The 17,522-nt window shown below is 38.9% G+C and overlaps 1 protein-coding gene across 4 annotated transcripts in view; it reads left to right on the forward strand.

Annotated features, from left to right (window-relative positions):
- The first annotated feature begins 6,653 nt into the window (after nucleotides 1-6,653).
- mast3b (microtubule associated serine/threonine kinase 3b) overlaps nucleotides 6,654-17,522 on the forward strand; it is a 35,689-nt gene continuing 24,820 nt past the window's right edge. For 2 of the 4 annotated variants that reach the window (XM_020655822.2, XM_020655833.2), the window contains exons 1-2: nucleotides 6,654-6,998; nucleotides 10,642-10,731. In XM_020655822.2, coding sequence (XP_020511478.2) covers nucleotides 6,952-6,998; nucleotides 10,642-10,731 — 137 coding nt within the window. In that variant the 5' untranslated portion in view covers nucleotides 6,654-6,951. Of the gene's footprint in view, nucleotides 6,999-10,641; nucleotides 10,732-14,513; nucleotides 14,692-17,522 lie in introns of those variants that run through there. The other 2 variants (XM_020655841.3, XM_020655848.3) reach the window with 1 other exon arrangement.

Here is a 17,522-nt window from a genome sequence, read left to right on the forward strand (position 1 = left end):
AAAAACGATCTCCACGTAGACGTAGTTGAGGATCTTAGAGCCCCTTGTAACCAGGAAATGATCAACTTGTAACTTTCCTTGAGTTTAACAATAGAACGTTCAATATTTATAATTCATTTGACAATGTCAATAAAGATAAATGTCCAATGACTCATGTTTGTGTTTGTAATCGCCACAGGAGCCGCACTCATCCACAGAGCTGTAAAACATGCTACTTCACACCTTTACATCAAATAACGTGTTAAATAGAAACTTCCCAGGAAAAGGGGACTCGAACAAGATAAGTTACTATCACGATTGAACGGGGTTTGAGAGAATTTAATTTAACATCATCAATCAATTTCAATCAATTTTTATTTGTATAGCGTCAACTCATAACAAGTGTTATCTCGAGACACTTTACAAAAAGCAGGTAAAATACCTTACTCATTGCTATATTACAAAAACCCGGCCTATCCATCATGAGCACTTTAGCAAAGCAGCAAAAATTACAGTGGTAAGAAAAAACTGCCTTATTAAAAGGCAGAAATCTTCGGGCCGGATCCCCGGCTCATGCTGCTTTGAACATGTTTCTTTCAGGCGAGGTAAATGTATTTATAGTAGTACATTAATCAGGCATGCTTGTTCAAGTTATTGCATTGTTATTTTATTTGTTTCTTTGTTGTCTTGTTTTTTTACATGAGTGTTTTCTTCTTTCCTCTGGATTTGTTTAGTATAGTATTACAGCAGGCATATTGAAAAAGATGACCTCATGCACATGATTTAATATGTTGAAGTAAACTGTTGTTTCCATTTCTATGTTTTTTTGTCCACAGTCTCCTCAGACTGTTTTGGAGGAGGCAAAAGACTCTTCTTGAATCTGAATCTATCAAACATTTTTCAGGTCATGACATTTCAAACAAAGGACAATGAATCAGAATGTAAAATATTGCACACACTCTGCTGCTTATGTAAAGGTGTAAATATTGTGTAAGGTGAAGTGTTATACTCTATATACCATCATCTTGTGTGAAAAGATAACACATACTTTAGCTCTAGATAGTGATGTAATTGTTCTCCTGAGATAATTGTATTTCTACGCCATCTTGTGGACCAAGAGTGCGCAAAGCCCATACATGCGGTGACACAAACACACCCCTCTCTTTTTTTCTCTCTTTCAGTCACACACTTACACATACCAAATACCAGCTCTCATGCTCTTACACATTGCTGCTTGTATCCTCATTTCCTGCATCTCAGTTTATTGGAAATACGTCCCGTGATGGTCTTTTACACAATGTTATTTTTTTATTCTATTTTCAGCAAACAGAGTATCAACTTCTGACACATTCCCTGAATGTCATTACTGTATTCAGCGTGTTTGTCTTTTAATCTTATCGCTGGATCATTGCAGCATCCATTTGTGTATGATTTAAGTAGACATTAAATTTAATATAGGAGCTCACTCTGTGGTATACTTGCAGCATATACACAACAGATCAGGCCTCAGTGGTTCAGTAATATAGAGCGTCGCAAAATCAATCAAGGCCTCAGGTTATGCGCTTTCTGAGCCTCTGCTGATGAATGTTATGAGCTATTATAATGCCATCAGGGGAAGCATCTTCAGTTCATTGCTTGTGTGTATCTGTAGAGCTGAGACATTTGCTCAAGTGGAGAAGCTGCTTTTCAAACGGGAAGCCTCCGTTAAATGGCAGTTCAGGAAGACGTTGCTATATAAACATAATTTAGAGTGGAAGATTTGTTGTGTTTTGTGTGTTGCTGTAAATATATCTGACTGATGGTGCTGCTATCAGGGCTGTGAGTTATAAGTCATGTTTAAAGCATGTATTTCCAGTTATTTTCCTCCCATGCAGCAACACTGACTCCAACAATCTCTCATTTCTCTATGTTTTTGGTGCAGAGCCATCCCTGCACGCCCTACCTCTCTTTTGTTATTGAAGCCTTCTGTTTTACAAAATCACTCATGAGAACAATACAACTGGGAAAGTCTCAAAACCTAAAGCGTAAAAACAGTAGCAGATGCAACAATTCTCAACATAATATTGAGCATTTTCCAAATTTGACACGCGTACAAAAAGTACAAAAGAAGTAAGCTTAATTCAGCTGGTTCTTTTGTTTTTATACCTTATAGTATGTGAATGAATGTAAGCGATGTGATCCAAGAAGCTCTCGGCTCCTTTAATCTTTTCAAAATAGCTCCCAAAAAAGAAAGGTTGAAGACCCCTGGAGTAAGGTAGGTTTGCTGTCCTGCACTTTCAACCACAGTTGAACCGATACCATCCAATTGCACAACAAGTAGTAAAGGTCAACTGCCAGCATTACTCATGTCATTAGATTGTCGTAATGTAGAAGAAAAGTTCGATTTTTTTCTCTGTTTTTTTAAAATATTATAACATGCTGGATTGGTGTAAACAGTTTTTTTTGTGTCATGCGTGGCTATATCGCATAATTACTGGGCAGCTATTAAGGGGGCTCATCCTAGCTATGCCTCGCCACTGTCCACTGAAAATGAAGGCTGCATGGCTGCAAACAACATCAGCAAGCCAAATCAGCTTTGGTGCAAAGACATCTTTGTATTAGGAGAGTTATTTCTCTGTGGGATGGCAACATACTGTACATGGCACATGGACAGGCCTCAAACTGGGCTACATTTATGGCTGATGAACAATTACCTGAAACACAACCGACAGCACGAATGTAGCCAGACAATCCCCCAACAAATCCAGACACAGCTTAAGAGCATCTGATAGCAGAGAGCCCTCAATGTCCTTTTAATCAAATCTGTATCTGGTGCTGGTTCCAAATACTAATCTGGTTCTAATTGAATTATTTCAGTCATTCCAATTAAACATTTTTGGAGAGTGAAAAAAACCAAACATTTAGCTATACTTTATTTTTAGAACATTTAGGCTCGCAACAGTGAACTATCAGTTGTGACAGTGACTTGTAGTTTCCCCTCCATTTATAGAAACTCTCTTTATAAGTTAAGATCAACAAAACAGTTAGAAACCAAAAGTATTGACTTTTAAATACTAAAATGTTTTATTTTTAGTATTTAATTGACACGTTTATACAGGCTATAAATGACACATTTTTGTCTTTTGGAGCCTGCCTCAATATCAAGTCCATATTATTACTCAAGTGGTTAGGCCAAGTAGATTTAAAAACATGATTTAATGTTAGTAACAATCTAGTTCATGGGAGGGTGATTAAAGTGGACAAGTATCGGACTTGGCTGTTCTCTGCAGGGTCATTGGTTGAAACATCATTTAGCTAAGCTTCATCTCACACAGCAGAGACGGGAGGAGGCTCACAGGGCGATGTGAAGAGATGAGCAGGGAAGCCTGTATCGCCATGGCAACTGAGAAATCAACTCTCTTTTTAAACGCTGCTCTGAGAAAACAATCCCCGAGCAATCAGGAGGGATGGGAACCCCCCTTCACACCACCCGCTACTTGTTGCCAACCAGACGCGCGCACACTCTCATTAGGTTCAACAGATGAGTTCAGATAGAGAGGCAAAGCAATGTTGCATGCATGGAACAACAAATGACTGATTAACGGCATCAATCAAAAAAAAATGCATTGACTGGACCATTGCCCTTACTTTTTAAGGAAGAAATAAGGCAGCAAATAAGCCCTCAGAATAACTTTTACTAGTGTTGTGTCACATGTGCTCATCAACAGTCCTGAAAATGCATCCCTTCCTAGACAACTAAAAAATAACATAAAAAAATAAATAAAAAAAAGGTTTAACTTCCTTCTGCTATCAAGGAGCAGGTGATGTTTGTGAAGAAATTGGTTTTGTGTTTGTTGTTAAACATACAAGCTATCACTGTTTTTTTTCTTGGACAATTCACCAAAGAATTGTAAGTAAACGGTCAAGTACAACATGATAATGAGAACAATATATAAAATGACAATATGACGATTTTCACAATCAACCATTTTCCTTGGATGTCACACTAAGAATTAAAGCCCAAACACTAATAATGTTGTACTGTTGTAATCACATGTTTTCAAACAATTTAAATGCAGGAAATGCAACTGAAATTGTTTCACCATTAACTGAAAAGCTTATAAAAAGCAGAAGGTTGTCAGGATCCAGAAGGAAAGTATGCCATAGGCTATTCCAAAGTTAAACAACATTTATAGCCATATGAATGAGATACTGATCTGTAAAAGCTAACTTTAGCATTCAACTAATTCCCTGCCAACATTATGGTTAGGCTGTAAGATAGGAGTTTATTCCTATCGTTGTAACATTTGAAATGATATTTGTAGCGTGTCCCTCTGAATGATGGATAAAAACTTAATTTGATGATTTAAAGATTCATTGTAAATACAGAAAACAGAGAAATAGCTGGTTACAAAACACAAAGAAAGAAAAATATACAAGAACTGCAAAACGAGCTTCATCAACTGAACTGAGAATCAGCAGCTATTAAGCTTGTTCCTTCAGCTCAAACTTAATGAAACATGAAACCATGTTTAGAAATCACCATATTCCTGCAGGAACTTACCTGATGCCTCACTGAGGGGAACTCAAACATGAAACATTTCACTCCTTGATTGATGGTTTGTTTTATTTTTACTCACATTGTGATCGACACAGAAAGTATTTTCAGGATAAAAGCCTGTTTCATCCGAAGAGGAAGAATGACGACAGGAGTTTAAGCCAAATGACAAAATAAAAGCATCACTAATCACAGCTATTGAGGCAATCAGTGTGGGGTAAAAGTAACTAAAATAAATTATTAGAGCAGGTGATTAAAACTAATGGGAATTTAAAAAAAAGTGTTTTTAAAAATCACGATTTGCATCACTAAATTCACTTGTGAACGTTTTTGTGGGGAGATATTGGTGATGGAGATTATGATAATTTTCAGGTTTAAGAAACATTGCAAATTTGTAGTGGCAGAGGGGGGGGGATGAACAGGTGTTTTTATCTGTATGAAAATGCAGGAAATTAAGACTTATTATTATTCACAGCCAGACATAAATGCAGATAATAACCACACCTACAAATTGTACTTCTATTCTCGCATTGCAAACTGAGTAATTTTACCATTTTTACTTAAAGGTAGAGTCAGTAGCAATGTTGCTAGCAGCTTGTAAACACAATATCTAAATGAATAAAGTTTACTTCTGATTTTTTTTACAAGTCTACATTTTATTAGGCCTATTTCATTTCTTAGGAAAGCTATGACTCTATTGCACAGCACAGCACAGCACTGCAAGCAGACACATAACTGGTGAAAAACATTAATGAGCAACTAAGATAAATATTCCAAAAAAGAAAAAGATGATAAACAAAATTAAAAGCGAGGGAATATTGGATTACCTATAGGCCTACACACAGGGGGCCTTTAAATAATTATACTGCAAGATTTCTGCTGTCTAAAAAACTGCTGACCCATGTGACCCACTAAAGTCAGTCATTTGATGGTTTTTGATGATCAGACCTGCCAGTCAGGAGGAAGACAACACTGTGAAACTCCCTCTCTCTCTCTCTCTCTCTCTCTCTATAGCAACCAGCAAAACGATCACCAGCTCCCTAGCAACCAGAAAGACACTGGTGTCATCACTGTCGCCTGCTGCTGTTGGAGATGCGGGAATTCCATAGAAAGCAGAAAGCTGCAAAAAGTGACAGATCTATAAGAACAACAGAATATGACCATCTAATATGCCCTTACAAACACATCCACGAACACAGTCGCACACAAACACACTCCCACACGGAGCCACACTGGCCGGGAAAATCTACTTTTAAATGCACACACACAAAAAAAAACGTGTTAAGACCTCACATCCGCACGTGCGCGCACGAGACAGACCCGAGGAGCCTCGTAGAAGAAACTAAAAGAAAATAAAAGAAAATAAAGAAAATAAAGAGGCTCAGTAATAAGATTTAGTTACACGCATGCACAGGGGCTTCACACGCACGCGCACACACACACACACACACACACACACACACACACACACACACACACACACATCCTTTCTCCTTAGGGAAATCGAGTTTGTCCGTGCAATTAATGGCTTCCTAGACGGCTACATCACAGTCAGAAAATAATGGCTTGCAAGGCATCGCTCTCTCTCTCTCTCTCTCTCTCTCTCTCTCTCTCTCTCGCATGCACAGGGGCTTCACACGCACGCGCACACACACACACACACACACACACACACACACACACACACACACACACACACACACACACACACACACGCGCGGCAGAGGGTGAGAAACGTTTTCTGTTTGGCAGCTGTCACGGTTTAGAGGAGGTATTCCCCAGCCTCATCACGACCAGCAGACTCTTTGTTTCAGAGCACTATAGTGGATGATGGGTTTTAAAATGACCCGGACTCTTTTTCATTGTGGTTTTACGGAGTTTAACATCTGCAACAACAAAAAAATGGCTATAGGGTACACACTTTGTAATAAAACATTAAAATATCTGATAAAAAAAAAAAAAATGTTTTTATGGAAAATTATCATGTTTGTGATTTTGAACTTTCACATCATCTTCACCCAACCTCCGCCTCTATTGACTGTAACCAACAACCCAAATTGATTTAGCCACCCCCCTCCGATAGACTCCCCCTTTCCTCCCTCTTCCTCCTCCCCTCCTCTGCCTCTTCCTTCCCCACCAGTCACATGGATGTTAACGGTGACCCGTCGCTCCCTCGGTTTTTGTGGCACTCGCTCTCCAGTGCGCCTTCGGTAACGGACGTGTGACGAAACAGTCTGAGCGCATCGTTTCCCTCTGAACTGCCTGCGTTTTATTGCCTATTCAAGCGGAAAAAAATCTCCCCGGAATCCGCTGAAGCCGCCGGTAAACGATACGCTGTGAACCGTGTTATTTATAGTCCCCAACCGCAGCGATGAGTGGATGCCAGCCGGATCTGAGACCGACTACATGAAGACCCAGCTCGGCGCGAAGCAAGAATGAAGTCTCGGCGAGATAAACTGAAAATCCCCTCTCTGACTCTGGAGTAAGTTCTCTATTTATTTACATCCTCTGACACGACAAAGTTGTCATATGAAACTGTTGTCTTTAAAAGTTGCAGCTCTACTTTAAGGGGGGGAACAGTTGTGTTTTTGTGTTGTTGTTGGTTATGTACTCTGGTGTCAACACAGGCTTTTGTTGTTTTATAGCTGTTAGACCCAAACAGCCAGCAGATCCTGTTGGATATGCAAATAGTCCCTCATGTTTTCTCAAAGGGTGATGACAGTCCCAAGGCTTGTTTAAGTACTTAACGGTCTAGTTTTCAGTTGTCATCTGAAGAAAGGTCTGCACTGTGGGTGGAGAAGTAACAGGTGTCTCATCAGGTGCATTTTATTTTCTTCATAAGAAAAAGGCTGTTTCTTTCCAGAATATTGATTTTTAAACAAATTTCCCCCACAAGGATGAAGAGACATCCAGCTTCCTCTGTTGTAATTCATGACTGGTAAAATGTGTGGAACAACAAGGTCCCTTTTATAGAGTTGTTTTGGCAATATGTAATCTGTGGGATTACCTCTTAACATTTCTCAAAAATGCTCAGTTTACAGATCTTTTAAAGCATTTTCCCCCTTGATGTATGGAGGTTCATTCCTTGCCTCAATGTGAATTCTGTCCTCATGTTTTGCTTTTCTAGCTCTTATGTCTTTTTTTTTTTTTTTTTTCAAACCTCACATGGAATCCACACTCCTCGATTCCTGGATGAATCACCCGCTCACCCTCGCAGCGCAAAGCAACCCAAAAGGCTTGCAGTTTTAAAGAGAAGATATATTTTATTTAAGTCTAATTGCTAACCTGTGAATCCTTTTTCCATCAAAAGACATGGCTGCAGCCATATATCCACCCACTCTTCCTCCACAGTGATTGTAGCCTCTTTTTCTCATGGGGAGGCGGGGGTAAGGGGGCTACCTGCTGCCCATTAGATGCTGATCCATCCATAAGGCGTAGGAGCTCCCTGAGCACAGGCACACATTCTCTGATCCATCCATCTGCCTCCTCCGTGGATCATCTTAGCAGAGCATGTGCTGTTTGTGTTTCATTTTTAGGCTTTTACTGTAGCTGCTCCCGCGCTTAGATACAGAGGAGGTTTCACACTTAGTGCAGGGAGGGGTTCATGTTTTTTAGTGGTTGTTGTTGATGGACAACCAGGCCAACAAGAGTGACATAGATTTTACTGCCAGGAGTAAAAAAAAAAAAATGTTTGTTTGTTATTCAGATTCAGAATCAGATTCTGCAAGATATTGTGCCTATTTGAGCAAACTTTATAAAAAAAATAAAATAAAAGCAGATTAAATATTGGTGTAACAATGTGACACAAATATCTTTGAATATTTATCTTCGTCCTTCTATTAACCAACTTAGATTCATTTTTTGAAGAGAATTGGTTTTATAAGGTACCCAGCTTTTTAGAAACAGTTTTTTTTGCATGACATCATGCTGCTTATTGCAGGCATACTTAGAAAACATTGTCTAAAAACAAAGTTCCACATTTAAGTCATTTTTTGTAACAGATGTTATTATTTTTTTTAAATATTATTTAATGATGTATAAGGTAATCTTGTGTTGGATTTGAACCTTTAAGCACATCGACCTTGATAGTTTGAATTTTATGACGTTGAACTGACTTTTATTTTGGTAATATTTATTGATATTCAATAACTTGGCTGCTTTAAAATGCCAAAAATATATTTTAAGATGCAGCTTCTTCTTAATGCAGATTTAAGTTTCCTCACCATGATTGGTATTTTTCCTGTAGAGACAATCCGGCTGATGTCCTGCCTGATGCAAAAGGGGAAATTCTGCATGAACGTCTCTATTCCGCAGTCTGAGCTATTCTGCTCTGTTTACACACTGGACAAGAGTGCCGTCAAAATGGAAATAGGAAATGGATATTAAGGATGATTACTCAGTCAAGCACTTCCAAGGGCTTCGGTTTAGGGGTCTCAATGAGAAAATGTGTAAAGATAAAACACACGGTAATGAGTTTCATATGTTGTGTAATTATGAGCCGACACTACAGGATGTGGAGTCTTTGTGTGAGGAGTTGTTTTTCCTACCATCCTCCCTGTATTACTATGACAACACGTTCATTAGTGCTTTGGTAGCCATTGCTGTGTTTAGCACTGAGAAGCCTCTGCAGCAGAGACAATAGTGTGAGCAGAGTGGAGCCCACAAGGCAGAGCTTACATCTGAGCAGGGAAATCAATAGAAAAACAGCTCAGATGCTGGGTCAGCATCGTGAGGTATGGAGACCTTAGGAAGGCTGAGCATGCATATTCTGAGGCAAAATATTGTGTTAGAAGTGAAAAGGTAGATAACATTAAATGTAAAAGTGTTGTCTGAGAAATTGTTATTGTGTAAAGGAGGTACCTTTACAAAATAGGCAATGTTGGTAAGAAATTTAGAAACTTCAAATTAAGTTTGTGTTAGAGTTTGTCCTATGCTGACACCAGTATCTGCTGATATCGACATAGACACCTGATATTGTCTAATATGCTTCATGAGGTATCATTAACGCTATAGTCAATGCACTGATTTGACACTAGGGCCCGACCAATACGGGATTTTTGGGCTGATGCCGAAAAAATCAGATACAGATAAATTGGCCAATATCTTTCTGAGATCTGTGAAATCTGTTTGCATTGATCCCTCAAATGCAGTTATCAAACACACAAGATATACAGTTTGATGAAGTCAAGATGGTCACTCAACTGAAGAGTAATTGTGCATTTACTTGAGTCACCACTTGACCCTTTGGAGACTGATGATGCTTGTTGTAATCAATATAGCACACTCTGCTGGTGAAAGAGAACTGCTAGTGTAATACAATGAAACTCAAATGAAATGTCATTCTACTTGAGTCATATCGGCGCATATCTGCGAATAAAATTTGGCTGGCTGATAAATCCGTCGGCCTCTATTTGATTCCATTACCACCTCCTGCTGTTACTTTACCAAAGCATCATTCAGCACATCCTGCTGAACTGTTTGTCCTCTTTTTTTATCACAATGTAAACCATCTAGAAACAAAAACAAACTCACCAAAATGACAAACATATCCGTCAAGATAATCAGCCCCCCCAACTCCCAGCCCGTCGGACTTGAATGACAGAGCCACCACAAGCCTGGCAAGAACACTAACAAATGACATGACTCACCTACTGAACTCCTTTTTCACACTGCTTCCATAGATACAGAGTCATGAACTGGAAGAAGGCTCGTTTTAAGAGCAGTTTTGATGCTTCTGCAATCGCTGCACTTAATAAACTAGCTCAGTAACCCCGATGTAAAGATCCTGCTACAACATTCATCCATCCAACCATCCATAGCCTGTATATTCGCAGTTTGCTGTCCTATGTTATGCTGCTATATGTAATATGTTGTGTTGTTATGTGTAATATGTTATGCTGATATTTTATAAGTTGACTCCCAGTGGAACATATCTGTGAATATGAATATCCCATTTGGGACAGTAAAGCTGTCTTATCTGTCAACTCCGACTATTAAAATGATCCAATTATAGACAGGCATCAACCTATAGCCCTCGACCCAAGCTCTGCTGCTGAATGATTACGGACGCCAATGTGCTCATGTGGTCAGTAATCTAATCCATGCCAACCTATCTTGCTTTGCAGCTTGTCGCCCACATGCCAGAGCCCCACCCTCCTGAGCCCGTGCAGCCCCTGCAGTCCCTGCAGCCCCTTACAAACCCTTCATCCCTGGAGGTAAGAAAGCCAGCTCACAAGCACAGACTGTTTCTATGCACTGGACATGTTAAGTGCCTACAATCAAAGAGTTATTTCAATACAAGTCTAACAATTAGTAATCCACCTGACAAGAATGGAAAAATAAATCTCTGTTCTATAGAGCTGAAAAACTCGTAAATTAACTCCACTTTTGCGACATTATTTTAATAGAAAAATACATGGGCGAAGTAGTTTACCTCAACTCAGTCGCACATACATCATGCTGCAACAACAAAAAACCTAACAGAAAAATAAACAAACAATTTACTCAGTTGGACCAAGTTTGCTAGAACTACTAAGCCATGCTGTTCATGGAAATTATTTAAAAGAAGAAGAAACCAAACATTCTTGACCCATTTTAAAAGATTGTATGTCTTGGGGACTGAGAGTTGCTGACAGGGTGACACATGAAATATTGAGTGACTGACAGTTTGTGGTATTTAATGGGATTTTCAACGCAAAAGCAGAAGTATTAAACATCACTGGCTTTGTGCTTTAACCTCAGGAAATTTGGTGTGTAAATAGTCTGTGGCAACGACTGCCATAAGCAAGAAAGATGCAACACTTATTCCACTGTTGCAAAAATCGGTCAAAAATAAGCAAAAACAATGGAGTGAGATCTAGACCATCAAAACTGCAGTTGACAAACAACTTCACCAAAAGGTCCATTCAGAATTTTTTCCAGAACAGCTGCATCAAACTTGCTGTGTGGCTGCTTTATTCAATATAGATAACTGTTTTGAATATAGTCTACTCATTCATGGAATCATTGCAGAACAGAGAAATGTGGAGACAAATATTTCAATAGGTGGTTACAGAAAGCAGTCAGAGGGAATATGTGTATGATACATGGTATTGGTATGACTGTAAGTATCATTGTGATATTGTATTAATTTGACATTCAAAAGAAAATATTTTCTGAAAGTTGTCCACATTTTAAACCTGGACTGAACAAAAGCAGTGAACTCAACATGGACTTATCTAAGTGTGAACTATAAACAAAAAACCAGCAGAAATATGCAATAAATCTTAAAGTTCTTCTGTTTTACCAGAGAAGAACCATCATTTATTAGTTGTCTCTAAGTCTATGTGGGTTGCCTGGCAACGCTGTTGGGTGCTGTGGAGGAAGGTAAGACTGCAAACAGAGGCGGCTGCATCCAGCCTGTTTCTGGATGTGTGAGCAGTGCCAGGCTGTCACACTACAATAATAAATCCCATTATCTAGGTTTTGAAAATGAAAAAAAATTGATGGTGAAAAAAACAAAAAAAACCCTCTAAGATGAGATAAACGTGAAGCCTTTCCACAGTCTGGAGAAGTCTGATGACGCTGTGTGGCAGATCGAGAATTTGTTGGCAGTGTTCGTCACAGCATTTTTATTGAAAGACACACTGTTTTGTTTGTTGCACCATCCAGAAACATGTTCCCTCTCTTGCATCAGGTTCTATATTTGCTTGCAAGTTAATTGCTTCCCTACATCTTCCTTTGATTCTATTTCACTGGATGATGGCTTTGACACATCTTATATGACAAATGTTTCATACCATGGTGCCATTTTGTAGTGAGGGAGAGAGTTGGATTTATATTGTAATTCTACAATAGGTCTGGGTGATGTCAGAATTATATAAAGGACTAGGTGAAATTACTGTAAGATAGATCTGAAATACAAACAGAAGGCAACACTTGGAAAATGAAACTCCTTTTTATGTTATGATCTCATGACAGCAGTAACTTACTGTTGATGGATCCATATATGTTAATTTGTGAACAAGGATCATTTTAAACTGAATGTATGATCAATGTGAGGCCACATCAAACTACAAGAAGGACATGGAATAATGTAATCAAGATCAAACTGACTGAAGGAATCACTCCCATTGGGTTCTTGCAGTTTGACAACAAAACAACAGTAAATCACTTCTGAAAAGTAGGATCAGGACCTGGTTAAAAGAAAGTCACTGACTTTTTTTTGTGTACTGCATTATAATACTGTATAATCACTGGAGGTATATATGCTGTGGAATATACCACTTTTTAAAAGTTTGGCTAGAATCCACCCTCTACCAGAGGCCTTATGGTACATCCCACCAACACATCTTAAGCTGCTTTCAAGTTCTGTAGGGAATTATCACCATTGTAAGAATGCACCTGAGTAACAAGAGATCATGTAAATTGTTCTGATAGCAATGGTTTTGACATTTATTAACTTTGACAAAATTGCAAAATCTGCAGTTAACCAAACTTTACATAGGGGATCGTACTTTGATTTATGCAAAGAATGCTCTCCCCATATAAACGATTTTCTTAGTGTAAGGAAAGCGTTTGAAACTTTCTTCAGGGTCTCCTGAGCAAATTATTTCTCAAAATACAAAGTAAGTCAGTAAAAACATTTGACAGTGTCTCAAAAACAAGGAGCATTTTATATATTTGGAAAAAAAAAGGATAACGGTGACTAGAAAGATTGAGCTATAATAAGTGAAAGATACTTTAAATTTACACAGAGTCCAGAAAGTGAAAATCACATAACTTATTATTCTATTATCAACATATTTTCTTATAGCTATCTTATATAATCAGAAAGTTGTCCCCATTTTTAAACCTGGACTGAACAACAACAGTGAAATCAACAGCAGATATACTTTACAAGCAAACACTAATACAGTGGTACCAACGTGCCTGCCGGTATACGAAGAAATACTGTCACTTGTTTGTTATCCTTTAGGGTCCATTTTGCTAAACTTTAAACAAAACTGAAATCATGCTTTGTGGACAAGGCAGCACTTCAAGGATAATTTGTAATCGCTTTGTTTTGAGAAGTGCAAAGACATCATTTGTCATGGCTATATTTCTAGCTTATTTGCTGCATTTGTTTGGTTTGTAGTATTGAAAATGTAATGTCAAAAGACAAATGAATTCAAATCTTCATTTTTGTGGTGAAAACTATTTTCAGACTATGTAGACCAGGGGTCTCCAACAGGTTGCTCGCGAGCTACCAGTAGCTCGCGGGCTACCAGTAGCTCGTGGGGAGGTTTTCAGTAGCTCGCCTATAGGTTGACCGACTGTGTTAAAAAAAATTATATATATATATATATATATATATATATATATATATATATATATCTCTGACGACAGTAAATGCATCTCTTCTCACTATCCATATATTTGGCCCTTAAAAACAAGTGTAAAGAAGTAATATTTTCTGTCTTGATGTGAATTTAAGATTATTGATAAGCATTGTCTTATTACAATTCCACATGTGTACAAACCGTATCTTAATTTAGCTCATGTGTGCTGTGTAAATAAATGCAAGAGATTTTGATGCAAGTAGCTCTTGGCCACTTTCATTTTTTCAAAGTAGCTCTCAGATGAAGAAAGGTTGGAGACCCCTGATGTAGACAAATGTTGAATTTGAGCAGATTTTGAGAATCAGAAGAAACGAGCAGCACTTGAACGCAGCACCAGACTCCAGCCTTTCCTCACACGGATACACAACGCCACCAGCCAGCAGCGTCTGTTTGGTTTAACTAAAGTGTGCCCGCCGCCGGTGCTGTGTGGACGGTATTACGCAGCCAACAAGCCGCCATGGAGGTGATGCCTCACGGACAACAGGAGGCCCGCGGTCAGAGAGCCCACCGGGGGATGTAAGAGCAGCTCCGTCGTGGGGTCTTCACGAGGCAGACAGACAGAGAGAATACAAAAGGACCCGCCGCGGTGAAGAGACGATGGTGGGGAAAGCAGTAGAGAGCGGGGAGTCGGGGGGCGGGGGGGGTTTCTCATCGACCTGAGCTTTCTTAAATCAACATAAACTTTGAATCGTGGATTATTTAAAAAAAAAAAAAAGAATCCCCCAGCATGTCGGATCCGAGTCAGTGGTCTGCGATGCCGAGCAGCCAGAACAAGTCTCATTTTGTTCCGGGAGCTCTGCTGAAGCGCTCAAAAAGGTACTTATCCAAGAGTTGTGATGAGGATGTTTAACTTCAGCTACTTAAAACGTTTTTTTTGTTGTTGTTGTTGTTTCTTTCCCATGAAAAAGCTGCCGTGTTTAGTTGGTCTTTGTGTAGACTCACACACACACACACACACACACACACACAGAGAAAGGTGTTTAAAGATCACCAACATGAGCCAACATCTCTCCAAAAGCTAGTCAACGTTAATCCTGTTTGTCCACTGTAAAGCATTGGTCTGTATTCATACACATCGTTTGGTCTTTAAAAAATAACGCCACTAAAAATACAGCTAATGTGGTTGAAATGAATATCCTCAAAGACACCGCCTCATATTTGAGACAAAATATACAGTTTTCATTGTTAACATGGGATAATAACCCTGCAGCACGTCTGTAATACTAATGGGAGCTTTTGAGACACATCCTTCTGTTCACTGCGGATTCAAGCAGAAAGTAATCATTATTACCAGTGTGTCTGTAGTCTATAAAACAGATGAAGTGTCTAAATAATGCCCTTCACAATCTCCCAAACCCAAAGCTTGTGTATTCAGAAGAGACACATTATTTGCAATCATATTAAAAAAAAGAGAAAAGCAGTACATGTACACGTTTGCGAAGCGTTTAAAAATGGTTAGGATGGCAGTCTTAAACATCCATCGCAGTTTTAACACAATTTAGCATTTCATTTCAGGTTTTCAGAAGACTGGTTTGGTCCAAAGTAATATACCCTAAAGTATTTCAAACGCTATCTGCTGTCATGCGAGGAGCTTAAAACTAGACAAAATGTTGGCCGTTATGTGCGGGACGATGAATAACATATCAATATACTTACATTGGACTAATCATGTCAGCACTGTTGTGGATTGGTCACCCTGCAGGTGTCACAGTCAAATCTGCTCTTTTGAATGTTATTGGTCAAATTTTGCCCCTTCATTTGAGAACCAGATTCTTATATTGCACTCCCTCCTTCCTTTTATCCTCCAAGCCTACACACACACACACACACACACACACACACACATGGACACACAAACACAGACATCTTGGACATCTGTGGCTCAAGCTGGTGCTGCTGTTGCTGTCGGTGCACACACTCCCTCCAGCCTCGGGTCTGTTGACAGGAGGTCTCTTTGTATTTTTTGCTCTCATCAGCCCTCGCTCTTCATCTGACGGCAGATTAAAGTTGTAATTACGTAAACGTCTCTCAGGGCAGAGCTGCTCCGAGAGCGGAAATAATCTCATCGGTTGGGTTTAATCTCAGTGGGCAGAGACAAAAGTATTTCAACTCATATAGTCAAATATCTTTAATCTCATCTGTCCTTTGCTGAAGTGTGTTATTTTGTTTCCCGGACGAATTGCAAGCGTTTTATTGATTTGCATTGCTCTCGACTTTGCATTCAAACTCAGCTTTGGTAATGAACGTGATAAAGTTACATAAGTGCCTTTTGGTCGTGTGAGTTCTCAAATGCTTCTAGAGGGGTTCACTAATGCTCCGTGTGTCTGACTGACTTGGAAGAATAGCGTATCACTTCAGTATCTTGTCTGTCTTCTGATGATGACTGAAAAAGTAAAGCAGTCACAAAAGAAGCAGCTGATATCAAGAGGCCATGTATCTACCTCCTGTCTGGACAAAAAAATAAAAACCCCTCCAGTATCATCTAACGATCAGAGCTGAAACGATTAATTGAGTCGTGGAATGAGTGAAAAAATATTTGACCGTTTTGAATACTTGAAGTATTATGTGTACTGTAAGTCCAACAGCTAGGGACATCTGCAAACATTACAATGGGCTCAGCAAAGTTGTAACTGTTACACTTTTCATATTTAATCCACAAAACCATTCAGAAAATGGCGTAATCTGCTGCCTTGAAAAACAGTTTACAGAGGTCAATAGTGGCTGGCATTGCCACACTTATGTGATTAATGATCACTGAGCACGCCCTTGTTTACGAGCTTCATGACAGTAAAATGTCTTCATCTGAAGGTAAACTGTTTGGTGTACTTTTTGAAGATCCGTCTACGCGGCTCAAATTTGTGCTGCAGGAGAAAGAACTGTTGAATGAACCTCAAATATTTGCGTTTGTTAGCTGAACTAAATGACATTTTATAATGAACTAAAACCAAACAAACATCAATAGTTTGTCTCCAGTTTTGTTATTTTGAGTGCCGTCACCATTATTTAATGCCAAAATCTTAAACCAAGCGGAGAAAAAGATTGCAAAGGAATATACTGTAAACATGAAATTACATTAGGGAATCTACATAATATATAAGACACAAATCCTGACACCCCTGCTCGTTTTAACTATCACTAAGATGAGATAAAACTTTACTGATCCCCCATTGGGGGAAATTTTGTCGTTACAACAGCTAAGAAAATAGGAATATAATCAGCAAAAATACCAAAAAGTAAAACAAACAAACACATTTACGTTAATTAAATATAGGAAATAACAATATAAATAAACACTATGTACACTTTCAGTTGTGGAAAGACAGAGAACAGTTATTATTAAAAACACTCACTACTTCCTGTTTGCACCCAAACACAGATGTGTTTAGCTGATTGTCGGGCTTCTGCAGCATTTAGATTACTTGCAGCTTAGTGGTTCAGAGTCTGCTTCTTTAGAGGTCAAGTGTCTTCATACTCTACCCAGCATTGTGTCATAAATTGTCTTTTGTGCTACCCAGAAACACAGACACACACTTCAGTATGAATACATTAAAACGCAGATGTATGTGGGCCAACATGAGTACACTGAGCTTAGAGGTTATTTTCTGTCTTTGGATTTTTCAGTTGAACTGCTCAGCGAGACAAGGTAA

Source organism: Labrus bergylta, chromosome 6, assembly GCF_963930695.1.
Source record: "Labrus bergylta chromosome 6, fLabBer1.1, whole genome shotgun sequence".
NCBI lineage: Eukaryota > Metazoa > Chordata > Actinopteri > Labriformes > Labridae > Labrus > Labrus bergylta.